Raw genomic sequence first — 26,274 nt, forward strand, 5'->3', positions numbered from 1 at the left:
TTCTCACTGAAGTCAAAAGGAGGTGCAAGGGGCTCAGCACAGCTCAGCTCCACTGTTTGTGGCTGCATCAGGGGATCTCCCCCCCTTCCCTTTCCCTTCATTGGGTTTCACTCTTTGGAAACCTACTCAGAAAAGCCGATTTAGAGTGTCAGAGCCCAGAACCCCTTTCCCGCTGGATGACACAGCCCCAAAACCTGCTATTTGTTTATCTCCCAGATGCATTAAGAAGCAGAGCACTGGGCCCGGTGGGTACTGGCTCCGAGCTCTTCTGAAGACCCGACCCCACAGGGCGTAGGACAAAAGGTGAACACCTGGCTTTCATGCGACCCTCAGGACAGCCAGCAGTGCACATCTCAGGACTTGCCCACATGACATCACACCTCCATCTCGCTAGCATGGGGACATCTCACACCTGGGGCACTGTCCAAGTGAAGCCGCACTGGCGTTGTATCCACCAGGAGATGTCAATAGTGCACATCGCTATCAGTGGGACATGCAGAGCCTGGGATAGAACCCAGGAATCCTGAGTCCCAGCCCACTGTTCATTCCTAGACAACACTCCCTGCCAAAGCCTGGAATAGACCCTAGGACACATGGGTCCCTGCTGCCTACTCTCACCACTTCCTCCCTGAGCCAAGAATAGACACCAGGTGTCCTGACATCCCGTCCAACACCCTAACCAGTGCCTCTTACATTGCAACTCTCACCAGATGAAGGTGCTGTGCAATACTCCTGCTATATTTAGAACAAGCCCAAACACACAATCCCTGGAGGAGAGCACTTCTGGTGTTTGAGATGATCCTTGCAAATCACCTTGATACACTCAGAATGCACAGACGCAGACGACGCATGCATCCTGTACAGACCCAGAGAGCTGAAAGCACATTCTGTGGTGCAGGCAAAAATGAGCCGATGAAAAACAACTCAGTAGCTGTTCCAGAGTGTGGACCCCGCGAGCCAGGTGGGGTTAGCTCAGTTTCATCTCATCTCATTTCACACTTGGTGTCTTTTACATGCCCCTGCTGCCTTTGCAGAGACGTCAAAGTCCTGGGCCTCCCCCGGTTCCTTCCTCCTAGGAGGGGAAAGAGATTTCAGAGTCACCAGCTGCAGCCAGGCTGAGGGGGGGGGTGGCATCACCCTTCCGGATGCAGACAGAGCAAAACAAAGGTTATTTCGGTAAACTGGGTGCAAACAAACAAACAAACATGTTTTTCAATACAGCCAATTGTCCGGTCACGGGTCTAGGAACAAAAACTGTAGGCCATTCTCACAAGATGGGGGACTCTCTCCTGGGAAGCGGTGACTCTGAAAAAGACTTGGGGGTTATGGTGCATAATCAGCTGAACACGAGCAACCCGTGTGATGCTGTGTCCAAACAGGTTAATGTGACCCTGGGAATCATGAACAGGGGCATCTTCAGAGAAGTACAGAGGTTATTTTACCTCTGCATTTGGCACTGGTGTGACCACTGCTGGGATAGCGACAGTTCAAGAAGGATGTTGAAAAACTGGAGATGGCTCAGAGAAGAGCCACAAGACTGATTAAAGTATTAGCAAACCTGCCTTCTGGTGCTAGACGCAAGGAGCGCGATCTGTTTATTTTAACAAAGAGGTTAAGGGTGACTTCATCGCATTCTCAGAGTACCTATGTGGGGAACAAATATTTGATAATGGGCTCTTCAGATCTAGCAGAGAAAGATCTAAGCTGATCTAACCGCTGGAAACTGAAGCGAGACAAATTCAGCCTGGAGATAAGGTGCACATTTTTAACAGGGAGGGTAATTAACCATTGGAGCAACGTACCAATGGTTGTGGTGGATCCATCATCACTGGAGATTTTAAAATCAAGATTGGATGTTTTTCTAAAAGATCTACACTACCTATGCTATGCAGAAGGTCAAACCAGGTGATCACAGTGGTCCAGTCTGGCCTATCATCCAGGAATTTACTGAACCAGACCCTTTGGATAGGAGGCAGAACGGAGGTTGGGAGCGGGCCAAGCAGGGGCAATGCAGGTTGTTCTGTAGTGCCCCCTGCAGCTTGCTCAGCCAAAGCGCAAATGAGTTCAAAAAGGGACAGGGCAACTGTCCTGAGATAGGATGGGAACGGAAGGAATAAGTGGTATTACGGGGAGTCTCCGAGAGGCCTATAAAGACACTCCCACCCCAGCAAAATAAAGAAAAGCTACTGGTAACTCAGGGTTCTTCAGTAATTATTACTACTCTAGGTATTATGGTAGCTCCTGCATGCCTTCACTGAGATCTGGGCCCCCTGTGCTGAGCATTGTACAGACCCTGCATCAAAAGCCTGACAACGCAAGCAGCCAAGACACAGGTTGGAAGAAAAGGCACATTGTTACCTGCACTTTACAGACAGGGAACTGAGGCAGAGAGAGATTAAGGGGCAGATTTTCTAAAGCCTCCGACTCTCCTGAAAAATCCAGCCCCAAGGTCATCCAAGAAGTCTGCGGCCGAGCCAGGATTGGAACACAGATCTCCTGAGTCCCCGTCCTGTGCCTTAGCCTTGAGACCATCCTTCTTCTCGTAAGCATGTTCCATCCCCTCGTGTGAGCCGTTCACTGTGCACCCGTATCATCCCGGGGTACGACGGGGTGATATACAACCAAACCGGAAACCCCTCTCAACTGTGAATCTGTGTAAGTTGATCTGATCACATGGATGGAGAGGGGCAAAATACCAGTGAGATTTCCTGGGTTTCCACTTCAAAACAGGAGCCTCTTCAAGGGAAATGGGCTCAGTAAAAAACTGTCAGGATTTCAGTGAGATGAAGATCCATTTGCACCTTGAAACAGGCAGAAATTCTAACCTTGGTGCACTTTGGTGCAACACCAGCCACCTTGCCAAACCCCCCCAAAAAGCAACGTCCCTGGATCATAAAACGGCTGTGGGTGAAACCATGAATTTTCCAAAATTTCTCACACTCCCACACATCAACATTTTCAGCATCACCCAGCACAGACTGGTAGAGACAGACCCGCATCCCTGCCCTGCTGGGTTCCCATGCGGCATGGCACTCCAAGGGTTAAGATGGTTTCTCTTTGGGGCTTATAGGTGAGCTAGCATATGTCCTGAAATCTCTCCTTGTCTCAGTCTGAGAGCCCAGCTGTTATCTGTCTTCCCCCGGCACCAGGCAAGCAGTAAATCTCTTCAATCCTTCAGTAAACATGTCACCTCCTTGAGCCTCCAACCGTCACCTCAACGGCAGGGCTGTCACCAAGACAGATTCCCTATTTGCCTTGTTTACTGCTTTCATCCCTAGCTGGCCAAAATGCAGGTGGTCAGGTAAGAAGAGGAGGTCAGGGTGGTGGCTGAGTGCCAGGGTCCTTTGTGGTCAGGGACAGGTAGGGACCCAGGTTGGGACGCACGTCACTGGTTGGAACAGCCCAGCTCCAAAAGACAACGGGGCCCAATTCTCCCCTTGCGCCTGTGTCACTTTCACGCTGGAGTCACTCCTGCTTTACGCCAGCGCAAGGGAGAGGAGAAGCCATGCAAACGCACACCTTGCCTTCTAGAGTTGCAAGGAGCTCCCTTGGCTTCCATTCTGCTGGGGCTTCCTGGGCCCTTCGAGAGTCCCATCCTCACAGCACAGAGGGGACAGCAGGCTCATACCGAACAAGCACCAGATGCATTTGGACTCCCCTGTAACGCCTATGGGCTTGCAGTCCATACCAGGGTAGCACACAATCAGATACCGATATCTGCGCTAGGCTTCAGACTACCCATGGGCAGGGGCCATGTCTGCCTCTATTCTGTACTGCGCTGACACATCCCCCCTGCCAGCCAGGGAAGACACGTTATCCTGACTCTGTCTGCAGCAGAGGAAACTGAAGCATGGAAAGTAACATTTTCTAAAGTGCCTAAGTGACTTAGGAACATCAATCTCATTGCATGCTGGGCTCCAAGCAATCAGGTCCTAGCCTGGTACTGAACGGTCCCAAGTTCAGCTCCCTTCTCTGCCACAGACTCCTTCCAAGCGTGACCTTGGGCCAATCACTTAGCCGCTCTGTGCCTCAGTTTCCCCTCTGTGCCCTGGGGATAGCAGCCCTGCTCTGCCTCACAGGGGTGTCGGGAGGATAAACACATTAAAGACTGTGAAATGCTCAGATATGAAGATGACAGTCAGATAAGTATCTTAGAAATCTACCCCTCCTTTAACCCCCAACAGCCAAACATGATCAATTGGGCAGGGGGCACTTGAGTCCTCCTTCCCAAACCCATGGGCTGTAGGCTAGGGCCAGACTGCCAAGAGGGTGCGTTGCCTCTAGCCAGCAAGCAGGGGAAGTGGTGAAGCCCAGGCGGGGAAGACATTCCTCTCTCTGTGACTTTCCTGAGACATGCCCACGCACAAACATGGATGCAAAATGATGGATTCCCTGGTGCTCGCCACCTTTTGCCTCCAGCACCAATTAAAATATTTCACTCCATAAAACTACTTAGCCTCACAGGGAAATGCAGTGAAAAGTTGTTGTTAGAGGGGAAAAAAAGAAACCCCGGAGACACTGGCTGCCATGTAAATGATACCGAGTCCTGGAGCCAGAGGCACAGAAAGTGACTGGAGCCCTTTATCTCAAGGCTGTCACACCGGCTCATGTTCCTTGCCAGACACCCCATTGCAGCCGCGGTTCAGAGCGCTTGCCACAGGGCAGGGAGCTAGACTGGGTGTGCTACCCGAATGCCAGAATCTGCAGCAAGCAAAGCGGCCCCCGGCATGGGGCCAGATCCTCAGCGGGTGTGAATCAGTGCAGTTCCCTCACCACGGCCGGTTTACACCAGCCGTGGATCTGGCCCGAGAGGAAGCATTAATGCAAACCCACTGCAGGGCGATCTTAGGGCTCGAGAGCGAGGGCAGGCGTGTGGCTGGAAGCCAGTTTGGAGGTACATTGGAGAGAGGGCGAGATCATTGCTTGGGGCCACAGAGCGTAGGCGAATGAGGTGGCTGTGATTCTCAGGGGCCCCCAGGGCTCCTTCACACACCCGCTGGCAGCGTGAAGGGCACTTGGGGGGAGCGTAAATGTAATTTATGCCAGTTTTAAGGCCCCTTTGTGCTGCCGGAGCGGCATAAAGGGGCCTGGGCTGGGTGTCAATGGGAATCAGACCCATGCAGCACTGTGAGTGTGTGAGCGAGAGGGATGGGGAAAGGCAGGGACAGCAGACGTACAGCGAGTGGGCTCATACTCGGCTGTTGTGAAGGGATGAACCCTGTGGTGCTGCACCGGTTGACACCAGCAGAGAAGGCGGCCAGCCAGCTCTCAGGAGAGGTGAGGGCTGATGAAGTGCCCTTACCCCAGCCTTACAGAGGACACTTGCTCACCTGCTGCAGCCATATGCCTCAGCCCAGACCCATCTCTAGGCAGGAGTACAGGCTCCGTGCTCCATTCAGCCCTTGTTCTCTCTACCGAGGCGGCTGTCGAGCTAGACAGACAGTGCCAGTTGCGAGGGCGACTTTTAGCTCTGGCCCTGCGGCGATGGGCACGTCATAAATGCACGTACTCAAATAAATCACGGTACTGCCCTTTGTCCAGCAGCATCTGTGCGGAGAGCTCCCAGCTCGTTCCACCAAACAGCTCGCGGAAGCATCACTAAACCAAATTCCAGCGCAGGGGGTGAAATGTTCCCTGCCCCATCTCCAGTCCCCTTTGCAACATGCTTACAGATTAACATGCTGCCAGACTGTGAATGGTCGACGCGGCGCTATCGCTCAAGGCACGACCGCATTGGGCAAGTCATACAGGAAATTAGCTGCTTACACCAAAGGACTTACAGGCAAGCACAGCCATTCACAGGCGGAAGCAGGGGTCACCCAGTCACCCATTGCAGCTTGGGCTCTCAAGCCTAGGGGCTTGGGTGGGTTTCAGAGCCCGAGCGGCAACATCCATACCGCTAACGTTAGCACCAGCCCCATGGCCACAACTTTGTCTACCTCGCTGTCAAGATGCAGTGTAGACATCCCCTAGCTGAGTCTGGGGTTGAACTTGAGATGCTAACCCAAGTTAAATGCCGAGTTGCTGCGGCTTCACTGCTGTTTTAACTGCAGTGTTAGCCAACGTGGGTTAAGAACGTGCCTTTTGTTTGCAGGGCGGACACACACTGAATCGTGGTGGGTCTGTGCTCTCAGAAAACAGTGCCAAGCACTTCATTGGCTCTAGGTGGAGGAGAGGCAGAGGGGACACGGGTGATGAGAAAAACAGAGATGGAGTGAAAAAGGCGGCACGTGCATTTCAGTGGGTGTGAGCAAATGAGCACACATGCAAACATCTGTGTGGGGGTGTTAAAGCATGGCTGGGTGTGCACTTGCATAGGAGTGTGATTTGTGCAGGGGTTACAGCAGATCTGTGTGTTGCACATGGATGTTACAGGATACCTGTGTGCATGGAGGAGACCATGAGTGCCATGTGTAGGTGCATATGAGCATGAGACTATGCTCACAGTCATGCCTAGTGCACTGCCAAATTCATAGAATGTCAGGGTTGGAAGGGACCTCAAGAGATCATCTAGTCTGACCCCCTGCTCAAAGCAGGGCCAATCCCCACACAGATTTTTACCCCAGTTCCCTAAATGGCCCCCTTAAGGATTGAACTCACAACCCTGGGTTTAGCAGGCCAATGCTCAAACCACTGAGCTATCCCTCCCCCCCAAATTGACAGTTTCTGAAAGAGCCCCAAGTCTGTCTGATCTGGGTTGCTCGCCTGGGCAGTTTTCGATGCATGGCCTAGTTGAAAGACATGATGTAACTCACGCTGTGGCATTCCCAGCCGTGGGTAAAGCATTAAACACTGAACAGGAGCAGAGGGGGCTTAGAGAGATTCCTGGCTGTCAGCTCCCGTTTCAGAGGAGAATCAAAGGCAGCTCCAAACCAATGAGGAGCAGAACTGGGCAGATCTGAGAGGCTGGAAGAGGAAACCAAAAGGAAACATTTTTAAAGCCGCTCCAAGTAGTATGAATGTCTTGAATATTTTCTCTCATCATCTAGCGGGCTGGAGGGACATTTCCACGGCGCTGCCTCCCTACCCAGTGCAACTCTCTAACCTGTCTGAATGCATTTTTTAATAAACCATTTTCAGCGAGTTTTCTCAAGGGAATAAAAAAGAAGACGCTGACAACTCGGCGAGGAACCATGCAGATGAATCTGGTGGCGTAACAGAAACTTACGAGCAGACAAGAGGAAGAATTAGTGCAAAGGGAAATTAATGCCTAAGGGAAGGGCTGTTTGGAGGGAAGGAGACCCTGAGGAGAGAGCAGAAAGGCCCCCCAGAGAGGAGAGGGGATCTGGAAAAGGAGCTCTAGGGAGGTGGTTAGGTAAGTGCAATCGATGCTATTTTACTGCTCATGGGAGATGAGGGATTGCACAGCTTCCCCACCCAGCAGACAACATGTCCCAGTCCTGCCCAGCCACAAGCCCTGCTACTTCTGTCCTGCCAACATACCTCAGTCCTGACCACCAGCCCTCCCTGCTATTCCAGCCTCACACCTTCCACCCTCCTCTGCCAATGCACATGGGTTACAACCCATATAATATATGCCTGCTTCTCCAGTCCTTAGCTCCCAGGCAGTCCTCCCCATGTACCCTAATCCTGACCGGCAGTACCCCCTCGCTAGTCACATCCTTGGTTCCTGCCCAGCTCTGCTAGTGCACCCTAATCTTGATCTACAACACCCCTGCTATTCCAGCCCTGGGCTCCCCACACAGCTCTGCCAATGCACCTCAGTCCCCACCTATAGCACCCCCGGATATTGCAATACTAAACCCCCCCACCACACACACACACACACCCCTCTGCCACATTACCTCTTTCCAGCCCTATCCTTCTGATCGTCTCTGTAGGGTAGAGATTGTGAGAGGCGGAGTCCAACAGCATTGGTAAGGGTGCAGTTCATGATATGCACAAATGCCCACAGAGATGTATGGGTCATAGGATGGCAATCTAGGCCCTGTTGCAGGAGCCCCATTTGACCCCAAAGCTGAGAGGTCTGTCCGTGCGTCATCTCCCCTTACCCAGCAGAGTGACCCATGAACACCAATGACAAACCCCACCGGGCTTCTTCCTGCTGCTACCGTTATCTTAGCAGGCTGCTCCCATCTATTTTCACAGGGAGTCCCTCACCTTCCCTCCCTCCTGGGACACCAGAGTTCCCCTTGTAACAGCGTCACAAAGGGCCCCTTCTCCCACTCCTTCCGGCGCTGGCCCAATGGGGCCCCGCTCCAAACCCCTCCTGTCCCCGCCCCGCCTCTTACTTGTGCATTTCTTGATGTTGCTGCCCTTCTTCAGCGCGTGCCGACTCAGCTTGCAGTGGAAGTTGTCCTCCCAGAACTCAGCAAACCAGATGTTCCGCCGGTTATTGTCCAGCGTCCGGCTGGAGAAGTATCGGTCGAAACCTGCCAAGGAAACAGTAGAGGGAAGCGTGAAATCCCAGAGTCAGCCGGAACAGGCGCAGCTGGGTCTGAAACAAGCTGGAGAGGGAAGAGGCAAGTGGGTGAAGGGACCATTCCAGGGAACCACAAAGATCCAGTGGGCAACTGTCCTGGGCAGAAAGTGCCAGAGCAGCTAGGGAGAGGCGTCATCACGGGCTGCAATGGGAGATGAAAGCCCTCAGCAGCACCTCCCATCTCTGCATTCTGCAAGCCTGGACCCAAGGGCTGCATGCACTGGGGTGATATTTAGGCCATTTGGTCAACTTGTAGCTTAGAATGAGGGAAGGGACCTGGGACCAGCTGAGACGGGCTCTGGGAGGGGAGGATTCTGGGCTAATTGATGTGAAATGGTGGCGCCACCATGTTTTATACCAGCCAAGGATGTGTCCCTCTTGAGTATTATCACTGGGAGAAGACCTGAACTTGAATATTTCACAGAATTATAGAAATCTAGTCTGGAAGGGACCTCAGGAGGTCATCTAGCCCATCCCCCTGAGCTGAGGCTGGGCCAAGTAAACCTAAACCACCCCTGACAGGTGTTTGTCCAACCTGTTCTTAAAACCCTCCAATGACGGGGATTCCACAACCTCCCTAAGTCACCTGTTCCAGTGTTGAACTATCCTTAGACTTCAAAAGGTTTTCCTAATATCTACCCTAAATCTCCCTTGCTGCAAACTGAGCCCATTGCTTCTTCTCCATGTCCGCCCAGGATAGGACAACAGTTGCTCACCTTCCTCTTTACAACGACCTTTTACATAGATGACCTGTTATCAGGCCCCTCCTCATCTTTCTCTTCTCTAGACTAAACTTGCCCCCGTCTTTCCTCCTACGTCATGTTTTCTAAACCTCTTATTTTTGTTGCTCTCCTCTGGACTCTCTCCAATTTGACCACCGCTTCTTCAAGTGTAGTGCCCAAAACTGGACACTGTACTCTTGCTGAGACCTCACCAGTGCCAAGTAGAGCAAAATGATTCCCTCGCATGTCTTACCTATGCCACTCTTGTTAACAGACCCAGAATGACATTTGCTGCAGCATCACACGGCTGACTCAGTGATTTAGCTATTCACTACAGCCCACAGATGCTTTTCTGCAGTACTGCTGCCAAGCCATTTATTCCCCCTTTTGTATTTGGGGATTTGATTTTTTCCCCTTCTTAATTGTAGTACTTTGCACTTGTCTGTATTGAATTTCATCTCGTTGATTTCAGACCCATCCTCCAATTTACCAAGATCATTCTGAAGTCTAATCCCTGTCCTCTACAGTGCTTGCAACCCCTCCCAGTTTGTGTCATCCGCAAATTTAATAAGCAGACTCTCCATTCCATCATCCAAGTTGTTAAGGAAACTGAATAGTATTTGACCCAAGACAGACCCCTGTGGGACCGCACTAGATAGATCCTCCCAGTTTGACAGCGAACCATTGATAACTACTCTTTGAATATGGTCTTTCAATCAGTTGTGCACCCACCAGATGGTAATTTCGTCTAGATCATATTTCCCTCCTTTGCTTATAAATGCAACAACATAAATAACCCACAACACTTCATACATCCCCGTGGGCAAGATAAGGTATTGCAAGCATCTTGACACGAAGCCTTCCAAAAAAAACCAAAAAAACCCAGGAGTGTACTGGCTCAGTGCATGCAATTGTGTCTCCTTGAACAGCTGCAATAACTCTGCAGCTTATTCTCTCACAATTAAGTTTTATTTCCCCCCACACTCCAACCCCAAACCTGGCCCCTTTATGCAACTGCAGCTCTTGGAATGGATTCTGGGTACAACCACCTGGGAGAAAAATCTGAACTAGACCCTCTGCCCTCTCCTGGAATGGGCTTTGAGAATAGCATCTACCAAGGCCCCATCTGCCAATGAGTGCCACTGGTTTTTATGCATAGGGTCAGATCCTGATGTCCCCTTATGCAGGCCCGGAGAGAACTGTTGAGGTCCCACTGCTTATGGGGGCAGCATTCCAGAAGCCTGCAAAGGGAATGCAACCTCCTACCATGCCCCACAGAACCCATGGCGGGAGGGCTACCTCCGCTGCAGATCCCAAGGGGACGTGGGAGGCAGGAGAGAAGTAAGGGAGGACCTGGGGCAGAAGTCAACCCCTCCATGGAACGGCTAGAGGGCTGCTCTACTGTTTAGGAGGGAGGGTTTCTTCTCCCCTCCCTCCGAGCCCCATAACCTGGTGGCTTAGGCTGTTTATTGAGTAGACAGTTTCCCCCAATGCACGGGATGCAGGGGACAGAGTGTAGGTAGACTCTAAGTCGGCTTTTGTTACAGTCCCTTGCAAGAGGCAAGAGCCAAGATAAAGGAGGGTTGAGAGGAAGCCCGGAAGAGGCTGGGAACAGCGGGTAATGAGGCAAGGCTGTGGCAGAACAAAATTCAGTGCAACGAGGTACAAGGCACGGCATGCTGGAAGGAACAATGTGAACTGCCGCTACACAGTGATGGGGTCTGAATTACCTGTAACCTCTCAGAGAAAAAAAATCCAGGTGCCATTGTGGACACCAGTCAGTGGAGGGGCCTGCTCTCTGCTTTGAAAAGCCAGCAAGAAGCATTCAAGGCACCGCGAACAACACGGGAAAGATGAGGGCATTATAGAAACTGACAGCACCATTCTCCCGCTAAATGCCATGGGGCAACTCCCCAGTGGGTGCAAACTGGCACAGCTCTCGCCGTCAGCGGAGCCACGCCGATTTACACCGGCCGAGGATCCGTTTGGTCACGTATTTAGTTGTGCTGACTTTCTCTCAAAAGAGAGGGCAAGGATGATTAAAGGCATCCGAGTGGGAGAGCGCAAAGGGCATCTGAAGCAGGAAAGAGGGAAAATATGACAACAAGCACAATGGAGGGGCTGAAAATAACGCGGAGCACAGAGAAGGCTAATCAGGCTGATTTTCCCAAGAGCCCCGTGACAGATGTTTCAAGTGCTGGGCACCGGCAGCAGGGGCAGATGTTGAACAGAGCTCAGCACACACTCTGCCCTTTGGAAAAGCTGGCCCGGATGGTGGGTTCTGCACATGTTGAAGTTTGCTGGCCCTGCTGTGCAGCGTTTTGCATGCCCAGATCTCACAAAAGCAGAGCAGTGTCAGTATCGCCATTTTACAGACGGGGTAAATGAGGCACCACAGCGAGTCGGCAGCAGCAATAGAACCCAGGTCTTCCAATTCCCGGCCCTCAACCTTACCCACCACCCCGGCGGCCTCCCATTTGTCACAACGGAGAACGTCTCCGCAGCTGCTGGGAGGGCACTTCCTGGTGTAGACAGACACACACTAGCTCTGCTCGCGCCAGCGAGCTGCAAATAGCGATGTGGCCACGGCAGCGCAGGCGGTGGCTCAAGCTAGCCACCCGAGCACAAGCCCAGTGATACGAGATGGGTCCTGGCTCTCTGCCTCCCTTTTGTGTTTCACCTTCCTTTGAAACACCAGGTCTGGGGAAAGGCGCTGTCTTGTCACCACCGTGCCCATGTGACTCCCCCGATGTCAATGGGAGTCGTTTCATTTGTGCAGCAAGATAGGACCTGATCCTTGGACCACACGTCAAAAAGCAGGTCCCTGGGGTAGCATCTGTGCCCATGTTCCGATTCAAAGATGCAACAAAGCATACACAGGTATGGACACTGAGGGGCCCCCACCTCCTGCAGAGCCCTTGGCCCTTTCACCCCATTGCTCTGCAGCTTCTGCCGCAAAGGGCAAAGAGCATCAGTGTCCTGCCCCCAAGTCTCAGGGAGCAGCTGTCAGAAGCTTTCAGCAGATCAATGCGCTTGGCGGTTCGGTCTCTAGACGCGTTAGTGATTGACGGCAGGGAGCGTAATGTGCCCTGACAAGCTCTGCGTTTCGCAGTCATTGTGCTGAGCAGGGAACAAACAAGGGAAAGGAAATTGGGGTCTTCACTGTAATGGGGAGCCGCTGCCCATGGGAGAGGCAAAGCGGCCCATGGGGGATACAACACAGGACTTAGTGACCACATGGCTTCATGTAATATCGATCCCCTGGGTTAGGGGTACTCAACAGATCCCAAGCTCAGATCCAGACCCAGGGTTTCCCAAAGTTCAGGGGAGCGTTGGGAGCCAGGGCTTTGGTTCGGATCATTATAAAGGTGGAGCCAGCCACAAGGTACCCAGCCTGATCTGGCTGGGACTGGGAGCGTCGGGATCTTTGGTTCAAAAGCTGAAGAGCCACAGAATAATTATGCTTTAAAACAGTTACTCTGTGATGGCAGCAGGATACGCACTGGGCAAGTCAGGGGCTCTTCACACTCACCCCCCCCCCGGCTGCTGCATCTTCCACCCCGCCCATCTCTGTCCCTCTTGTGGCTGCTCCGGGAAGGGGAAATCCCAGCCATTCCACCCTGACCCCACACAGCAGACGCAGGGAGTGTGGCTCCCAGCAATTCCCTCCCACAGTGCTAACAAGTTTGCACAACATCCTCTGCGCTCCCCAACAACCAGTGATCTGCTCAAGTCTTGAGCATAACGAGCGGAGCATGGCTCAACTCCCGGAGCCCTGAGCGTGGCACGGCAGGCTCCAGCCACGCGTGACTGACATCAAGTATCACTGATGGATCAGCTGAGTAGGATATCCCCCTTCACTTCATGCTCTAAGTTACTCAGTAATGTTGCAGAATGCTGTTAAACAGCGGCCCCCTTCCACCGCAGAGGTGGCTGCATTTCAGTGGCGGGCAGTCACTCCGGTGAGATTATGTTGTCCTTCCACAGCTCCTTCTATCCATGTATCTCACAGCACTTTCCAAACATGCCTTAACCAGTCCTCCGACCCACCCGAAGAGGCAGGCATGAACATCTCTGTTTTACTAAGGGGCAAGGAACTGAAGGAAAGGGAAGTGAACTGATTTACCCAAGGTCATACAGCCAGTCAGTGGGAGAGCCACGAATAGAACCCAGGAGGCCCTCCTGTGCTCTAACCACTGGACCATACTGTCATTCTAGAGGCCAGATCCACAGTGCTTCTGGCAATGGGACCATGCTGATCCACCCCAGCTGAGGATCTGGCCCACAATCTGCAAAGCTCATAGGGGCCTTTTGGCCACCGGGGTTCTTGTTGCTATCACAGTGCTGTATGATGGTGCCCAGACTAACGCAGGAGCTTCTCATTGCCATTCTCCCCAGGTGGCCCTACCTACCCCCACGATGGCAGAGGATGTACAGACCCCGGGAAAGCTGCTGGCTTTGCAATCAGTACTTTGGCAGGGTCCTGGTCTATGTTACCACCTCTAACAGCGGCTGAGTGAACACCTCGGCAAAGGAATTGGGACTGCACCAGGAAGGGGGGAAAAGGGCTTCAGCACGGAGCAGGGCAGAGCCAGAGTGGAGCCGTATCCCCCATCTCTAGGGAGCTAACAAGAGGGGGTGACCCCTTTAAGGCTGAGCTGGTTGGGCATGGAAGATGGGGGTGCTTCAAGCTTCCCAAGCGCGGATGCTTTCCTGGATGGGGAGCCTGGCGTTAGGGTAACGGACCTGCTAATTGTGCAGCTCTCACCCTGTGCGGAGATGCACTCAGCAAATGTTCAGCGGCCACCCACCCAGAGCAAAGGAATGATGATACTTTATTGAATAATTCACTGCAATAGCCCTGATAATGCCTTCATTTGCCAGCCTTTCATCCACTTCGCTTGGGATCCATCACTCACCGTAAAGCTTCAGAATAATTACTGGGCTCTTTGAGAGGAATTCTCTAAGCCGAGCACGTGTGAGAGGGAGGCGGGGACTCTCTGCATTCTGGAGACGCACAGAAATCCATTTCCAGCTCTTCCTCCTCCCCTAGGAACTATGCCTAGCACCCCTGCCAGCCGGGCACGGAAATCCAGTTCTGGGGTTCTTCCTCTCGCTGCCCAGGGCTACACCTAGATCTCTTTCCAAGTGGGCACTAGCCTTATTCTCCTCGCTATTCAAAGGTCATTGCATGATCAAGGGAGTCTTCTGTCTTTGGGCACTCCTGCAGATGCACCAAGGTTTGTGCGTCCATGTGGAATGGATTCTGGACTTGCCTCTGCTTGGTGCAATTGCAAAGGGGAAAGGAGAGATGCAATGGTATAACCAGGTGCATCGTAAGGCAAAAGGCAGAGGGGACAGGCAGCTGGACGGAGGGAATGCGGTGGCACAGCACAGTAGAGTGGACAGGGAAGGTAGTGGATGACCCTATGTCAGAGAAGCAGTAGGGCTCAAAATGGAAAAAAAAAAAAAGTGATGGTACTCATTCAAGTCCCGCCCACTCTCTTAGCTCCGCCCACAAGCCTACCCCAGTTCCAGCCCCAGGGGAGCTGTAGACTCCGGCCCCACGTACCTTTGACAGACACACGCTTGGGCAGGATGGTGACAGATCCCTCGGCCACCTCCTCTAGGTGGAGCACAGGGGAGATTTTGGAGCCCCAGCTGTCTGAGCCCATCCAGATGAAGTGCCCGGTCTGGTTGGCCCTCTTTGCTGCCTCCAGCACCCTCCTGTGCAGAGAAAAGGTTGTGAGCTTGTAGTCTTTGCGCCCAGGTCAGTGTGGGAGAGAGAGAAAGCAGGGGCAGGATGGAGAGCCCAAATCACTCTAAGGAATGTTTTCTAAGCCTATAATCATTCTCGTGGCTCTTCGCTGAACTCTCTCCAATTTATCCACACCCTTCTTGAACTGTGGGCGCCAGACCCGGTCATAGTGTTCCAGCAGCGGTCGCAGCAAATATAGAAGTAAAATAACCTCTATTTCTATCTGAGATTCCCCTGTTTATGCATCCCGGGATCGCATTCGCTCTCTTGGCCACAGCGTCACACTGGGAGCTCATGTTCAGCTGCATATCCACCGCAACCCCCGAATCGTTGCAGCGTCACCGCGTCCCAGGATAGAGTTCCCCCCTCCTGTAAGTATGGTCGACATGCTTTGTTCCTAGATGGATACATTTATAGTTAGCTGTATTAAAACACACATTGTCTGCTTGCCCCAAGAGGCCCAGATCGCTCTGAATCAATGACCTGTCCTCTTTATGAGGAAGCAAAAAAGACCCTGTCAATACAGCTGTTGATTAAAAAGTGATTAAGGGAACACAGGTACTTGGCAAAATAAACATCCCTGTATAAATCAGCAGGTCGGGAAGATGTGCATCCCAGAGCCCTGAGGCCGTTACTTCTGGAAAGTCCCAGGAAATGCAGGAAGCAGCGGAGATGGGGGGTTGTATGTCAGGAATCAGGGCCTGCAGCAGAGATAGTCTCCAGACAGCCTCATTAATACAGCTGGCCGGCAGCAGGCTGCCTGACTAGCCAAAAACCTGACTGTCTGCAGAGGCCAGCAAGCTGGCTTATAAGCCAGCAGCAGCAGCAGCTCGCTGGCTTCTCAACACTCATGCTGCTTACCACTGCGCCTGGTCCCGTGTTACCTGGTTCCTCCTGCCTTGCATCCAGCCTTGCCTCTGTCCTATCCCTGCCTTGAATCCCTCATTGCCTGCTACCCTGCTCGCTCCAGTTCCTGTCCTCCAATCTGACCCTTGGCTCTGGCTCCTGACTACGGCCTCTGGCTCGACCCCCTGGCTCTGGTACCCAGTTTCTACCTCCAGGTTTTCCCAGTGGCTTTGGCTCCTGACAACTGACTACAGCTCTGACCTGGCCACGAGGCCGGCTGCCCACTCCAGCCACAAGGCTAGACCGCCCTCATCCTGGTCGGCTGACATTGCGGTACCAGTCTTTGAAGGGAAAAAACAGACATCCTGGCAATTATTGTGGTGTGAGTCTAACTTCTTCTCCTAGGAAAATGATGGGACAAATATTTATTTAAAAATGTAAGCAGCAAGAGGAGGTAAGAGCCGTGATCAATAGGTTAAGAAAATTCTGCTCTCACTCTGCACCCCTATCTAAGAGCAGAATTTGATGCTATGGGCCAGATCCTGAGCTGCTGTCAATCAGAGCAGTCCCATTGACATCACCGGAGCTGTGCCAAGGATTTGTCTAGGCACAAGCATGCACTGATTTGTTAAGCCGGTGCAGACCTCTGGGTGGACGGTCTAATTTTGTGTTAGGAGTGACTGATTTTAGTTTAGCTGAAACCTGTTCCTAATCAGTTTAACATCACTCCTTCAGTGACACGGGCGAACTGTGCCTTATGCTACATCATAACAAACCTGTTTAAACCAAAATTAGAGTGTCCACACAGCCTTCGGCTCTGGTTTAATGAGACCAGTTCAAACCTCTAGTCAAACCAGTGCAGCGCTGCAGGAAGGCACACCCAGATTTACACCAAGAGAGGGTCTGACTTTCTGCCTTTCATACCAGACAAGCTGGATGCACCTGTGTCAATGGCATAACAAGAAAAGTGAATAGAGGGCGTACAGCAGATGCGATGCAGCTGGGCTGGAGTAAAGTGTTTGATTCAGATGCGTCGCCTCGATTCTTTTAAATGGGGTCTGTTCTTCCACCCTCTTCCTTGCTGTCTCCATCCCCCTCCTATCACACACACTGTCTACCCCCTTCCTGCCATTTACCCCTCCCTGTCTCCAGCCCTTTCCTGCCTGCCATCGCAGCTGCTGGGCTCAAGTGCTGCCCAGTGAAAGAGAGGTGAAAACTCCACTCCCTGTTCTGACTAGACCCAGTCCTGCCCTGCCGTGTGCTGTCCCTTTGCACAGGTACAACAGGAGCAATGTCATGCTACCCAGTTAGAACGGTCCCCACCCTGCCCAGGATAGAAAGGACTGTGCCAGCAGCAGGCCAGGGGAGAATGACACCCCTGGTATTTACGCAGGGAAGCGTTGCAGGCAAGAGAGTTATTAAATATTGCAGAGCGTTAGGCAATCAGTGGAAAATTCACTGAATAATTTACCCTGCCCTGTACTTCCATTGGTGTCTGCCCTGTGATTCTAACCCAGCCTGCAGGGCAGGCATGTTCATGGCCCGGTGGGCTGGAAGGCAGGAGGGATGGGACGAGAGTGAAAGAAAGGAAGAGGGAGGGTGGATAGAGCAAGTGAGGGGCAAGAAAAGGGGAGAGCCAGGAGGAGGAGGAGGGAGAGGGAGAAAGGAGGAGAGACGATGCTGAGCGAGAAAGTGGGGAGGATGCCAGAGGGAGACGGCTCTGACCCACAGAGCATGGGGCTGAGGTTCATGCCCATCTCTAGTGAAGAGAGATGGCAGGAGGCCATAGCAATGGGTAAAGCGAACAGGTGAACTGGGACACTGAGGTGCATGTTGCAGCCAGCGACAGTGACCTGCATCGTTCTGTGCCTCTCCCCCGCCCCCCAAGCTGGAGCAGTGGCGTGAAATGTTCAAAGGCCCCAGCTGAGCAACAGAGCATGCAGCCAGCCAAGTCCCCGACTCCACCGCACGGCTGCAGCTTCCCGAGGGAGCTGTGCAGAGAGACTGGCTCTCCAGCTCCATTTGCATACTTGCTGACAGGTAATTGAATTCCCCCTTTAATTACTGAACATTAGGGAAAATCAGGTTACACAGCAGCAGGCTGGAAAGGCTCCAGCGGCTGAGGAGGGGGTTTCATGCGTGCAGCGAGGCAACTCGGAGCAGCCTCATGAGCCGCTGGAGTGAGACAAATGTTCCTACTGGTGCCAGCGCAACCACTGAACTGGGCACTGCCGGGTGATTGAGTGCCACTCAGACAGACAGCCACTGCCAAACTGCTGGCGATCCTTGCCACACCCAGCACCACCCCTCTCTCCCCAGCCTCGATCCTCAACTAGTGCAAACTGGCATCTTTCCACTGAAATCAACCTACGCCAGCTAAGGATCTGATCCGCTGATCAACAGAGCTGTGCCGACTTACACCCACTGGGGGTATTTCTTTGAAATGTTCTGCACCATGATTTTTATTGCATGGCCCTCAGGTACATTGTAAGCTGTTTGGGGCAGGGCCTGCATTCCTCCGTGTGTTGGTACAGCCCCTGAATCTCTGGCCTGGTCTCACTGATTTCAGCCTCCCAGGCCCTGAAACGTGACCTCCTTATTCTCTCCAACTCCCTTCAGGGCTTGATCCTGAGAGGTGCTAAACACCTGCGATGTCAGGAGCACTCTGCACCGCTCAGCATCCAGCCGTCTGTCTATCTAAGCTCTCATACCAGGGCCCATCAACCTCAGCAGCACCTCTGTCCTCTCCTATCCCCCTGGCTTGTCTCATCGTCTGTCTCCTCCATTTTTGCCCGTCACCCTTCCCCCATCAGCCTCTATTTGCAGCATTGCACAGGTAACTAGGCGGGGACCTAATCCAGAGCTCACTGAGGAAACTGACTTCACCGCCTTTTGGAGTGAGCCCTAGGTGCACAGTTGGGAAGAGAATTTACGCATCCCCCACCCCCAGTTGTTTCTCATTAAGCATAAAGGCAGATTTATGACTCACACATCCTATGTCAGGGATTTAATTACTTGCTACCCGAGTCCAGATGGCATTATTATATTTTTTTTAAAAGCCACACTCCACCGAGCCGCAGGGATGCCGAACATCTGTGACATGGCACTGGCCAATCAACACTCCCGGCTCCGTTGCCACTTCCCTAGCTCCCAGAGCCGGCTCCCCCCAGCCCGGTGACAAGCACGAGGATCGCCCAAGCCAGATGGGAGGGTCAGCAAGCGGCACGATCCCAGCCTGACCACGGGACTCAGACCAAGTGGCTTTAGGAGGGATTTGGGAGCAGCTGACACACACTGGTCTGGCTGTGGATTTACTTCTGTTGGTTCTTTCCAGTTGGGGTATAGGACCAGCTCCTAAGCGGGTGTAAATTGGTGTTGTTCTGTTGAAACCAATGAATGGAGCTATGCCAAATGACACCTGGCCCTTAAATAGTTTCCACCACGGTTTTTATTCCAGGTCATGAAATTAAACTTTAAGCTCTTCGGTGCAGGGACCGTATTTTCCTGTGCCTAGCACCTCCCACAATGGGGCTCCACTCCCGATTGAGGTCTTGGCAGGCGATCACAATCGTAATGAAAGATGATTCATTTAGTCTCTCTTTGAATTAGCCCAGTACCTATGAGCCCTAGTGAAGAACCAAGACTGCCTTGTGCTAGGCACTGCCCAGCTTTGTGACAGGCGCATTACAAAAGGGTTAAACACCCATGCCTGGGCCAATGCCTCAGCTGGTGTACGTGGGCGCAGCTCCATTAATGTCAATGGAGCTACGCTGATTTACATCAGCAGGGCAGGTGGCCCATAAAGAATAAGCGAGCTGGTGCTGCCTGCATCTCTACTGAATGGTAGGCAAGGGGCCAGTCCCCGCTCCCATTTACACTGCTGTAAATCTGGAGCAATCCCATTGATGTCAGTATCAGAGGGGTAGCCATGTTAGTCTGGATCTGTAAAAAGCAACAAAGAGTCCTGTGGCACCTTATAGACTAACGGACGTATTGGAGCATAAGCTTTCGTGGGTGAATACCCACGAAAGCTTATGCCCCAATACGTCCGTTAGTCTATAAGGTGCCACAGAGACTCTTTGTCGCTTTTTACTGATATCAGTGTCATTTCTCTGGTGTAACAGAGCTGAACCTGGCCAGCAGCGGGCATCAGGCTGCTGCCGCACAGAAAAAAACCCCATATTTTCCAGGTGTGTGTCAATGAGTGCTAATGGGATGTAATTCCCCCGTTTACACCCCCCCCTCGCCTGGGTAAATGTTTACAAACCCCTGTTTAATGGTGCTTGCCATTTACACAGCAAGGTAAATCCAGGATTCCTCAGCGCATAAGCGAGCGAGCATAAATGTCAGGTTTTCAGACATTTCTATTAAGGAGGGAAAAGAAACTTTGTTCGTTTGCATATCTGATGTAAACTGCTTTAAAATCTCGGTTTACCCATATTTACATAATGTTTGCTGATTAATAAATTAGACACTTACAAAAATCAGGTGTAAATCATTGTGAATCATTAGGCTCCGTAAACAATGTAAGCCACACTATGTCACCTTGATTTGTCTGCTGCCTGTAATCCTGCAGCTCCCCACTGCACTGCAGGGATGGAGTATCTTCTTAAGGGACTCAAGTGGGGCTCCCAGAAACTGAGGACCCCAAAACTAGTAGCCCCTTCTGGAAACATGGGTCTAAATGACTTGCCCGAGGTCACACAAAGTCAGTGGCAAAGTCAGGAATAGAATCCTAGAGCCCCAAATCCAGCTTGCTTCTCTAACCATTAGCCCCCACTCTCCTCATTATAATTATGTATCCTGTGTACCAAACAACACCAGCGCTGTGATGTGGTCCATAAAACAGGCTACCGGGTCCAAGGAATGCTAAGGATCTGTAGGAGACACTGTGGGGGTGGACAGCGTTGGGAGGTACCAACACACAGAAAACCTTGTGTCCCCCCTCCTCGCTTCCTCCGATTTGCCCCCCACCCCTCCATAGGCCAGCCCATTCTCCCCTCACCTGATATCATCCTCGTTGGCAAAGATGATGACGGCCCGAGCGTGGGAGGTCTCCAGGAGACGGCGAATGATCTTATCGAACTCTCCCGCCTTGGGCTCCCGAGGGATCTTGACCGACTGGGCCACGCACACTCCCCCTGTGGGCGGACAAGACACAGCACGTTTAGAGAGGCCTTCGAACCAGCTGGCCCTACTCAAGCTCCCTTTGGGGGATACCTAACTGCTGTGGGGGGGAAAGAAGGGTTCACTCTTGGGTCCCACATGCTTGAGATCTACATGTCTCTGGAAGCGGCTCGACCCCGGAAGTGAGCAAACCTCTGCGCCCCCTGCTGCTGATGGCAACACACGCGGCCGGTACACACTGTGGAATGCCGGTTATTTATAACCAAGGAAACCAGCAAAAGACCAGCGTGAGGCCATTTAACATGGGTAGGGGCAGCAAATGCCAACATGCTCTGTATTACAGCAGCACGTAGAGGCTTCAGGTCAGGATCAGGGCCCCATTTTGCTGTGCGTTGCATAAACACATAACGAGAGACTGGCCCGGCCTGTAGGAATCTAGGCCTACATGGGACCTACACAAATTATGGTTGTAAGGTAAGTTTGGATGGTAGCATGAGAAACAGGCTCCCAGCGTGAGACCAAAGAGAATAAAATCCTGAGAAAGAAGAATTGTTGAGTTAACTTTGTAGTGACCCGGGGAATACCAGCGTTATCGTCTTTCAGGCTGGGGCGGAAGTAACAGAAACAAAGCGCGTGGTTAACTGGGAACCTGCTCCCTAAAACTCCCTCATCTAGCTTTGGCTAAGGGCCAATAACCAGCAGTAACATCACTTGTTTATTATAGCGTATACAAAGCAAGGTTCTTTAGGGGCTCTTTATCAGAGCTTTGCCTCACCCTTTGGAGTCATGCCATGATGCAAGGTGTCTCCTGGGCCTGACCCCATTGTAATTATGTTGGCAACACTTATAGGAGTATTGTTGCTCAGGCATAGAATAGAAGGCTGTATATGCTTGTATTGATATTTTGGATGTAACCAGCACCAAGTGGCCTTTGAGGCTAATAAAGGAATGCGTGTGTGGAAACGGAGTCACAGTAAAGCTTCATAAACTCCTTAGGATAATTATTTCCAACACTGCCCCAAAAAGCTCACCGCCTAAGTAGACCAGGCAGATGGCAATGGGAGAAGGGCAGTACGGCCACCCCCGTGTTGTGGACCGGGAACTGAAGACGTTAATGGCTATTAGCCACGATGGGTAAGGAATGGTGTCCCTAGACTCTGTTTGTCAGAGGGTGGAGATGGACGGCAGGAGAGAGATCACTTGATGATTACCTGTTAGGTTCACTCCCTCTGGGGCACCTGGCATTGGCCACTGTTGGTAGACAGGATACTGGGCTGGATGGACCTTTGGTCTGACCCAGTATGACCGTTCTTATGTTCTTATGACGTGGAGAGATGAAGTGACTTGTCCCAGCAAGTCAGTGACAGCACCAAGAACTGAGCTCAGATCTCTTCTCCTCCTCTGTCTCTGTTTGGTCTATAGACCGTAAGCTCACTGGGGGAGGGGCCATCCTTTACTCTGTGGGTGTGTGCACACAGCACCTCGCACAACCGGGCCATGATCTCACATGGGACCTCTGGATGTTACTGGGATGAACAACAACAATCACAGTGCCATTGTGAGCATTTGAGCCCTTACTCAGCCAGAAGTACCAGTGACTGCCACGGGGCTCTTTTTCTCCTTCTCTCCCCTCCTTCTGCACCAAGGGCTGACACCTGTTGACACCAATGGGCTTCGGAGCGGGCCCCTAGTGCTCCGAATATATTTGCTCAGTGCGTTCTTGCTGCCTATGGTGCATGCCCGGGAAGAGACAAAAATCTTCCCATTATTTCCACTGCCGCAGATTGTTTTTTCACACATCACTTTGATTTGTAACATCATCCCTTTGTCGTGTTGCTCCCTCTGATCAGCCGTCTCGAGAACTAATCTCTACCATCCACCTACTCCTTTTATTATCTGTCATTTCAAGCCATAACCGCACTCTCCCCTCCTAATCTCAATTCTTCGGCGGTTCCCCTGTCTCTGGCGTCTCCTCCAAGCCTTCCTTTGCATTCACTCTTTCCATAATCTCAGATCACCCTCCTCGCTTTGCCACTCTTCATTCCTGCTTCTCAAACAGCTTTCAGCTGAGCTCATCATTTCGGATTCTCCTTTTTTGAGTCCCGGCCAGGCTTCTTGCAACTGTGTGTGTAAACGCTGGCTTATCGCCTTCTGGATTTCAGACCTATTGCCCGAGGCTTGGCCCCTTAGGGCTCGAACTCCCTGCCCTCCCAGAAATAGGCATCACCAGTTTAGTCCCTATTCTGGTTAGTGATGGACCACAGATGTACTGTTCTAGTTACAGAATGGCCCTGGAATACTATGGCAATGGGGCCATTAGAAATACATATAATGTACGTACAATTATGATCTATTTGTATTACGGTAGCACCTAGCTGCCCCAGTCATCGATCAGGACCCCACTGTGCTAGGTGCTGTACAAACACAGAAGGAAAAGCTTACAAGCTAAATAACAGGGTCAAATTAAGCTGAGGTGCCACCCCGTTGAATTTCATGGGAGATGGGCTTGGTTCATAATCTGCAGTTATGTCAGGTAGGCTAATAATGGCTTTCCATCCTCATGCTCCAGGCCCCTGTTTGGGTCAGGAAGAAATTCAATGAAAGAGCTCAGCACCCGTTTAATGCACCAAAATAAGTGGTGGCAGATTTCCAGCAGGGCTCCGCTCCTGGGCTGCTTTGAAAAAGATGGCCCTGATTGTGGGTGCAGAATAGCAAGCCCTTAGGAACACTGGGTGAAATTCACCCCAGCATGAGGCCCATGTACCAAGTCCTAGGAGTTTCAATGGTGCAAGGCCTCAGGCTGGCACCTCCATCCAGGGGTGCATTTCACACCTTGCAAGGGTTTCACGTATTCCCTTGAAGCATCTGGCCACATTCGCTGTAATAGGCAGGTGACAGGACCAGATGGTTCTCTGACCTGTTCTGCAATAGCAGTTCTTCCACTCCTCCCTGGACGAGAGTGACCTCTTGATCACAGAGATGGGAGCTCTGTAACCTACTCACCAAGCCAACTGCTGAGCATTTGAAATAGCAGCTAATTAAAACTTTAAAAAAAGAGAGAGAGAATGAGAAGAAAATTGGATGAGTAACCACGCTTCTGTCTGCTGGGCTTTAACCCTGAACGCCTGCCAGCCCTGGCCCCGCCAAAAGCCAACGGCTCCTCGCTGCAACTTTTTGGCAGGCACCAGTAAAAAAAAAAAAGAATGGAAAAGAGATGGGAGAGAAAATTAAACATTCCAGGACCTTCCAGATATAATTGATGGTCTCAATTTGCATAGTAAATGACATGGCTGATGCCTGCCTGCCGCTAAAGGATCCCCGCTTAAGCAAAGGTCAGAGTAATTAGCACACAACTGCCATTGCAGAGAGATTTCCCAGAACTCCTGCCATCCAGAGAGGACAACCCCCTCCTCCAGATGAGAATCTGGCAGCCGTGCAGCTGGGGAATGACAGCAAAGGAACAGCAGAAGGCACTGGGATGCAAAGGAATTCTTAAACCGGAGCATTCATCCAGCTGGCTGGGGAGCTCCCAGGGCCAGATCCTCAGCAGGCAGAAGTCAGCGCAGCTCCACGGATGAGCACCAGCGGAGCACCTTGCCCCTTGGCTCAAACCTGCAGCCTTAAGCATGAGATTGGGTTATAAGTGTTATTTTTAGAGCCTAGGAGCTCCAAGTAGGGACCAGGGTGAGTGGGGGGTCTTAGGGACCATGGCTATTCTGTCAGTATCAGAGAGAATAATAAAACTCAGCTCTTACCTAGCACTTTTCATCAGTAAATCTCATAGCTCATTTCAAAGGAGGCCAGCCTCATGATCCCCGTTTTACAGATGGGGAAACTGAGGCACAGAGCAGGGAAGTGACTCGCCCAAAGTTGCCCAGCAGGCCAAGCCAGGAATGGAACCCAGGTCTCCTGAGACCCAGTCCAGTGCTCTGTCAACTAGGCACACTACCTCCTATGCCACTATACGCTCCTATAGCACCTTTCATCCGAGAATCCCAAAGCGCTTTACAGTCGGGTGACATTCACGCCAGGGCAGCTGGCTTATGCACCACTTTGGTCCCACTGGAGGGATTAAGTGGCCTTTAAGCAGTGCTGACACCTTGTGCTGGTCCTCTGCAGAGGGGCAGATTCCACATTAACCCCACTCCCACAAGGTAGGCAAGGCTTATGATCTCCATTTTACTGATGGGGAAACGGAGTCACAGGAAGGAGATGTGAACAGCCCCATGGTCCCACACTGAACCATGGGCAAGGCAGGAATAAGCCCAGGCCTTGCATTGGACTGGAGATCCCTCCAAAGACAGAGCAAGGGAAGGCAGGGGACACAGGGAGGAAAGGCAGATGACTCCAGAGCTGTTTTATTAAACTTACCAGATGGAGTTTCCCCCCCTGGGGACAGAAGTGGCTCTGACCTCATGGACAGCACAAGGAGAACAATCAGACCAGTCAATATCGTCACATGGATCCAACATGCCATCACCCGTAACATGCCCTGTTGTGCTAGGCGCTGTACAGGAGTGGTAGGAGACTCCTCCACTCCTCTTCACCAGCTCTTCCCTCTCCTCCCTCCCTTTTCTCCATCTGGTGCCACCTTGGGCTGATCCAGATCCAATGATCTGCCATAGGGAGCCTTTCCATTGCCTCCTATGGGTGCTGTATCACACCCTTTGGCTAGCCCATGGAGATGGGGTCACCTCACCGCTCCTTAATTCTGCCTCTTCTATCCTTGGTGTGTGTGTGTGTCTCTCTCTCTGTATCTCTTTCCCCCACTCCCTTCTCACCCCACCCCTGGCTAAGCATCCCCCTATTCAGAGATAAAGCCCTTTGCAATGTGCTCATTTGCTTGCTGGCTGTAATTGCCAGAGCAAAGGAGAGAAATGGCATCTCCCTGACAAGAGAAGCCCCTGGAGGTGAAAGGTTAATGGAGAGCAGCTCATGAATAACCATGAGCACAAAGCCATGCACAGGCCTTTCATAAGGTTCAACAGGCAACACCCCATAGGCACTGAATGCAGCTATCTTTCCTGTGGTGGATTCATGGCTGCCCCCACCTTATGCCACGGAGCTAGCTCAGGTATTCCTAAGGTGCCTCTCCCTTGGGTTTCTAAGCACCGTGTCCTGCTACTGAAACCACATCCTGGCTCTTCCTAGCACAGCACAAGATCCACCCCTAGGTCTTCACACTGTGTGCAGCACTGCAAACGCCCCCGGGGTCCAGCCCATACGTAGTACCCCAAAGGGCGAGCATGCTGGAGACGGGAGGGTGACAGATGTCAGTGTGGAAGCAGCAGCTGGAGGAACGGCTCCATAAAGATCATGCAGCCTCATCTCCACCGGGTTACACCCTGAGCCTTGGAAAGAGCATGACAGAGAGACAG

The 26,274-nt window shown here is 52.0% G+C and overlaps 1 protein-coding gene across 1 annotated transcript in view; it reads right to left on the reverse strand.

Annotated features, from left to right (window-relative positions):
- The window catches only part of LOC112106108 (metabotropic glutamate receptor 4), a 178,142-nt gene that overhangs the window by 45,883 nt on the left and 105,985 nt on the right, over positions 1-26,274 (reverse strand). The window contains exons 3-5 of the mRNA XM_024199166.2: positions 20,775-20,910; positions 14,738-14,892; positions 8,253-8,393 (exon numbers count right to left, since the gene is read on the reverse strand). Of these exons, the coding sequence (XP_024054934.2) occupies positions 8,253-8,393; positions 14,738-14,892; positions 20,775-20,910 (432 nt within the window). The remainder of the gene's footprint in view (positions 1-8,252; positions 8,394-14,737; positions 14,893-20,774; positions 20,911-26,274) is intronic.

Source organism: Terrapene carolina, unplaced genomic scaffold, assembly GCF_002925995.2.
Source record: "Terrapene carolina triunguis isolate 2854851 unplaced genomic scaffold, T_m_triunguis-2.0 Scaffold197, whole genome shotgun sequence".
In the NCBI taxonomy this organism is placed as follows: domain Eukaryota; kingdom Metazoa; phylum Chordata; order Testudines; family Emydidae; genus Terrapene; species Terrapene triunguis.